This window comes from Pleuronectes platessa, chromosome 8 (assembly GCF_947347685.1).
Source record: "Pleuronectes platessa chromosome 8, fPlePla1.1, whole genome shotgun sequence".
NCBI classification, from domain to species: Eukaryota; Metazoa; Chordata; class Actinopteri; order Pleuronectiformes; family Pleuronectidae; genus Pleuronectes; species Pleuronectes platessa.
This window is the reverse complement of record NC_070633.1, coordinates 14,083,921-14,088,825: the sequence shown is the minus strand read 5'-3', so window position 1 is coordinate 14,088,825 and position 4,905 is coordinate 14,083,921. Positions and strand designations below refer to the sequence as shown.

General features: G+C 44.0%; 1 protein-coding gene across 2 annotated transcripts; it reads left to right on the top strand.

Annotated features, from left to right (window-relative positions):
* Window positions 1–345: 345 nt before the first annotated feature.
* nsdhl (NAD(P) dependent steroid dehydrogenase-like) lies at window positions 346–4,290 on the top strand. Of its 2 annotated transcripts, XM_053428901.1 has the most exons (8): window positions 346–395; window positions 496–619; window positions 723–884; window positions 1,720–1,866; window positions 1,947–2,075; window positions 2,346–2,488; window positions 3,352–3,454; window positions 3,594–4,290. In XM_053428901.1, the coding sequence occupies exons 2-8, from the start codon at window positions 599–601 to the stop codon at window positions 3,924–3,926; spliced, it is 1,038 nt and encodes a 345-aa protein (XP_053284876.1). In that variant the 5' UTR covers window positions 346–395; window positions 496–598; the 3' UTR covers window positions 3,927–4,290. The 2 variants fall into 2 exon arrangements, with proteins under 2 accessions (XP_053284876.1, XP_053284877.1); XM_053428902.1 differs by lacking the exon at window positions 346–395 and having other exon boundaries at window positions 417–619.
* Window positions 4,291–4,905: the final 615 nt, after the last annotated feature.

Below are 4,905 nucleotides of genomic sequence, written 5' to 3'. Positions count from 1 at the left end.
AACAGAGGAAATAAAAGCAATACAACGATTTCATCAAATTAAAAGGAATGAAAACAGTATAAACAAAACGTCATTCTCCATCAGACTGATATTACTGTAGGTTTATGTTCTCTAGTTTACACGAGAAGACAAAACTGCAGCTCGAAAAACCATCAATATTACATTTAACTCAGGGGGTGTGGTCTTTTAGCTGGGAAGTGTTTAGAATCAGCTTGTGATCCCTGATTGGCTCAAATTGTGGCGTTCTTTGACGTGTTCGGAACGCGATTGGCTGTTTGCGGACGTCCCCTTCGTGCTGAGCGTGGGCTCCACCAATCACACGGCAGCTCTCACTCAGCTGATAGACATGGTGCACGGTCTGCACGCGGGACGCTTGTTCTCTGTCTGGACTTCAGGTGAGTGACAACAGCGGCTTGTTTCAAGTTAACACTCATATTTAATCATTATGATGAATCATTATTAAAAGTCATGTATATGTCTGGGTTGGATATTTAGTAAAACTGCTCCTTCCAAGCTGCTGCGGAGGAAACGCGTCTCCCCTCAGAGTGTCGGTGGTTCGATCCCTCTTCTCACCTGTTGATCACCTCTGCTCCTCATCATGGCCACACGGGTTCGACCGGTGAGTAGTGTGAGGAACATCATGTTCCCGACATCCGGTTTCAAGATGCTGTGTATCCCCCTGTCACGTGTGGATGATGTTACTGCCCCGTCCTCCTGTGCAGGGCAACAAGCGCTGCGCGGTGATCGGGGGCTCCGGGTTCCTGGGCAGACACCTGGTGGAGAAGCTGCTGGACAAAGGCTACACCGTGTCCGTGTTTGACATCCGCCAGAGCTACGAGCTGCCCGGGGTCACCTTCCACCTGGGAGACCTGTGTGACCCGCAGGTAACACACCGTCCTGCCCCTGTGCACCGGGCTGACACCACGCTATGATTCAAACGCACCCATGTCTAATGTCTTGAGCTTGTATGATTGTGTAGCAACACAAACCAGAATGGCACAAGTAGAAGGCCCCTCAGAGAGTTAGTGAGTGCAGAGAGGTTATAGTATCACGTAAAACAACAATTTAAACAATTGTTTTTTGCCAATTCAAGACAAATTCAAATACTTCACCGTATTATTATCCACCAAATATTTAATCATTGGTGGCCGAGAGAGTACTGCAATGTACTGCAAATTAAGAAAACACATGCAAATAGGAAAAAACACATACAATTTAAGAAAACTTCTTCATCAATTTGACGACACATGTGCTGCAAATAGCGAAAACGTCAGTTTCCAGGGCACCCCCAAAAGTGATGAACCTGGCTGTAGTTCAGAATTCATCAAAATTTGATGAAGTTGTTTTTAAATTTGCACGTGTTTTTTCTCTTTGCATGGGTTTTCTTAATTTGCAGTCATTTGAACTATCTAGGCCACCGTAGATATCTCATTACTCCGTGGATTAATACTGTGAAATGGAGGGATTATAAACATTTCTTTATTAATACCTTGTACACGAAACATTTAATGGGTTCTATCCTGAACCTACTCCAAGCTTTGTGGTAATGCATCCTGCAGTTTGTGTGTAATGTTGCTCACTAACAGACAAACATAACCTCCTTGTTATGATCCTCTTCAGATAACTCTTCTACCTGCATTACAATTTCAAATGAGCACACAAGACTTTAAATACTTTGACCCGCACCCATGACTCTTCTGTGTGGTTGTGCTGCTGCAGGCTCTGGCGCCGGCCCTGAGAGATGTGTCCCTGGTCTTCCACTGTGCGTCTCCGGCCCCTGGCAGTGACAACCGGGCACTGTTTGAGACTGTGAACATCAAGGGCACACGCACCGTTATTCAGGCCTGTGCTGAGGCTGGAGTACAGGTGAGGCGGCCAGGGGATCAGACACTTCCATTAGTTTGTAATGGTTTTTAATAACTTCTATACTTGTTTGCTTTGGGCAGAAATTGGTCCTGACCAGCAGTGCCAGTGTGGTGTTTGAAGGGACAGACATTAAGAACGGAGGAGAGGACCTGCCCTACGCTAAGAAGCCCATCGACTACTACACAGAGACCAAGATCGAGCAGGAGAAGGTATAAGGGGGGGTTAATTTCACCTGACTGGTGTCATCACTGTGGTTAGACCGGCCCCAGAAAGTGAGAGTGGAGTTCTAGATCCTCATGATGTGAGAACAAATGTGATTTGTGATTAGTGACTTTTCTCCTACCTTTTGAGAAAAGCATCAATTATAATTTCACGGCATAATATCAACATCACTAGTAATGGTTGCCTCTTTCCTCGGCTTCCTTTGTTATTTATGTCATCTGCCTCCTCACCTTCACTCTCTGACTCTGTCTTTGCAGTTGGTCCTGGCAGCTTGTGACAAGGAGAAGGGTTTCCTCACCGTCGCCATCCGGCCTCACGGCATCTTCGGCCCTCGGGACCCACAGCTGGTTCCGATCCTGGTGGATACGGCTCGTAGGGGCAAGATGAAGTTCATCATTGGGTAAGTCACTATCAGCTCACTGCGAGGATGAGGACACTCCAGCTGCTCTATCAATAGAAATATGACAAGCTACTCTGCAGCATTAACTTTGTGACTTGCAGCCTCACCAATATGGAGATTTGGCAGCTGAAAGCGATATTGGGGAGTAAAACGTTTCTGATGCGGATGTACATATAGTAAAAAAACTAACTGATTCCTTATATGTCATTATCTAATGATTATGGCAAAGAAATGTAATGGAGGATTGATATTTTACAGTTTACCATAAACTTTATTAGCATTAATATCAGCAAAGAGAAAGAAAAAGACAATTACAACCAAATATATAGAAGTTGAATTAAGAAATAAACATATTTTAAGGTAAACATAAATTTGCATTGTTTATTCAGTAAAATACAAGTTATCATATTGGCAAACATAAGCGCTGTTAATGCACATATTGATTGATTTCAAATGGCAAACCACACAAATCCTTCAGGCTCTAAAATGACTTTCTGTAGTCAGTTTAATTTATTCTAACATCAGTCAGTGTGTGGATTTTGAATTTCATGACATTTCATTATCTCTGAAACCTTTTCTAAACTCACTTGAATCCCGTGTTTCCCTGTTTACATCAGGTGAACGTTTCTTTAAGCGATGTCTGTTTGGATGAGACGTGTTTGTAATTTATCTTTTTATAGCACTTCTTGCACATGTAACCAAAGACTAATTTCTGCCCTGACTAAAGCACACGATAAAGTATTTCTTTTCCCTCTATTTAGTTATTCAGCCCCATAGCTTGTACCATTGTGCAGAGGGACAGATGATTCTTGTGTTCTAAATTATTCTTCACAAGTATTTCTCTTTCATGTCATTTCTCTCAGTGATGGGACTAATCTGGTGGATTTCACCTTTGTGGAGAACGTGGTGCATGGACACATCCTGGCTGCTGAGCGCCTGAGAGCCGACTCCCCCCTCTGTGGAAAGGTGAGTGGGAGTGAAGATTAAAGCCAAAATCTTATTTCAAACATTCTGTCAATGGTGAGATTTGGCTTCGGGATCCATCGTCCGTGCTGTCTTTGTAAGATCAAACATCGGGGTCTTTTATCTCCTCCTTCCCTTTCAGCCGTACCACATCACCAACGACGAGCCGGTGAGATTCTGGGACTTCATGTCTGACGTGCTGGTCGGGCTGGGATACGCTGCTCCTCGCTACCACCTCCCCTACACCCTGGTGTATGGATTGGCCCTGCTCCTCTGGCTGCTGGCCCTCATCCTGCGCCCCCTAGTGTCCATAAAACCCACGTTTACCCCAATGAGAGTGGCCCTGGCTGGAACCCACCACTACTACAGCTGTGAACGAGCCAAGCAGGACATGGGCTACAAACCGGTGGTGGGTCTGAAGGAGGGGATCGCCCGCACCGTGCAGAGCTACCCTCATCTCAGACAAGGGGCGTGACCATACCATGGAGATGAAGACTGTAGAGACATGTGAATCTGTGCATGTCAGTAGTTATGTGCGTGGTTAGAATAATAGGATCAGGTCACACTGAATGGACAAATCAAATATAGAAAAGAGACATTTTTTCTTTATCCAAACCTCACTGTGTTAATGGTCATGTGTGAATTTCACCAGCAGGTGGCAGCAGAGACGGTCCTTGTTCTGGTTAACACGTTACAGTCTGCTATTAGAAAAGTTTGAAAGCACTTGAAGTGATCTTACACTGTGGAAAACGTTCATGTTTCACCTGTGTGCTGTACACACACTGAGATGCTGCTGATTAACCCAAATGCCTTAATACAAGTTTGTTCTCCTCACACAACTGGCATGAAACATGATTTTTTACGACAATGACTATCTTCACATCATATGTCCTGCCCACAAAAGTATGTTGACAGGAATGTTACATTACAACAAATTTTGAGTTATGAACATCTTTAATCCCACAGCACCGAGGGATTCTTTTGTCAAATAGTGTGTTTCCAACTGGTGGCTTCAGCTTGTGACGGCCCCTTTCTTGTTTCAGCGAGACAATTCCCCCCGCTCCCGACACAATTTCCCATACATACATAAAAATGGTTTTCTGTGTTTGATGTTGAAGAATTTGATTGAGCCCCGACCTCATCCTCAGCCAAATCTTTAGGATCAGTGAGAACTGCAGCTATGAGCCGGGCTTTATCATTCAAAACCAGTGGCTGAATAAAGGCAAATCCCCACAGCCAGGTTAAAAAAAACTGTGGAGTGGAGGATGTTGTAACACGCAGCACATTTCAGGTCTTATTTAACAGCATTCATTCTCAAATGTTGTAAAAGGTTTTGGTCCCTGTAGTACTTCTCTTCCCTTTTGTATATCTTGATATGATTCTGGTGTAATAGAAAGTCTTCAGTATGTGTAATAATAATCTGAAGTTCAGTAACTATATGAGTGAATGAGAGG

Bases quoted from the DNA above. Each gene is read 5' to 3' on its own strand.
- nsdhl (XM_053428901.1), top strand. From the start codon at position 599: ATGGCCACACGGGTTCGACCG. The intron at 2,076-2,345 runs GTATAAGGGGGG...CTGTCTTTGCAG, and splicing joins CCAAGATCGAGCAGGAGAAG to TTGGTCCTGGCAGCTTGTGA. The intron at 3,455-3,593 runs GTGAGTGGGAGT...CTTCCCTTTCAG, and splicing joins ACTCCCCCCTCTGTGGAAAG to CCGTACCACATCACCAACGA.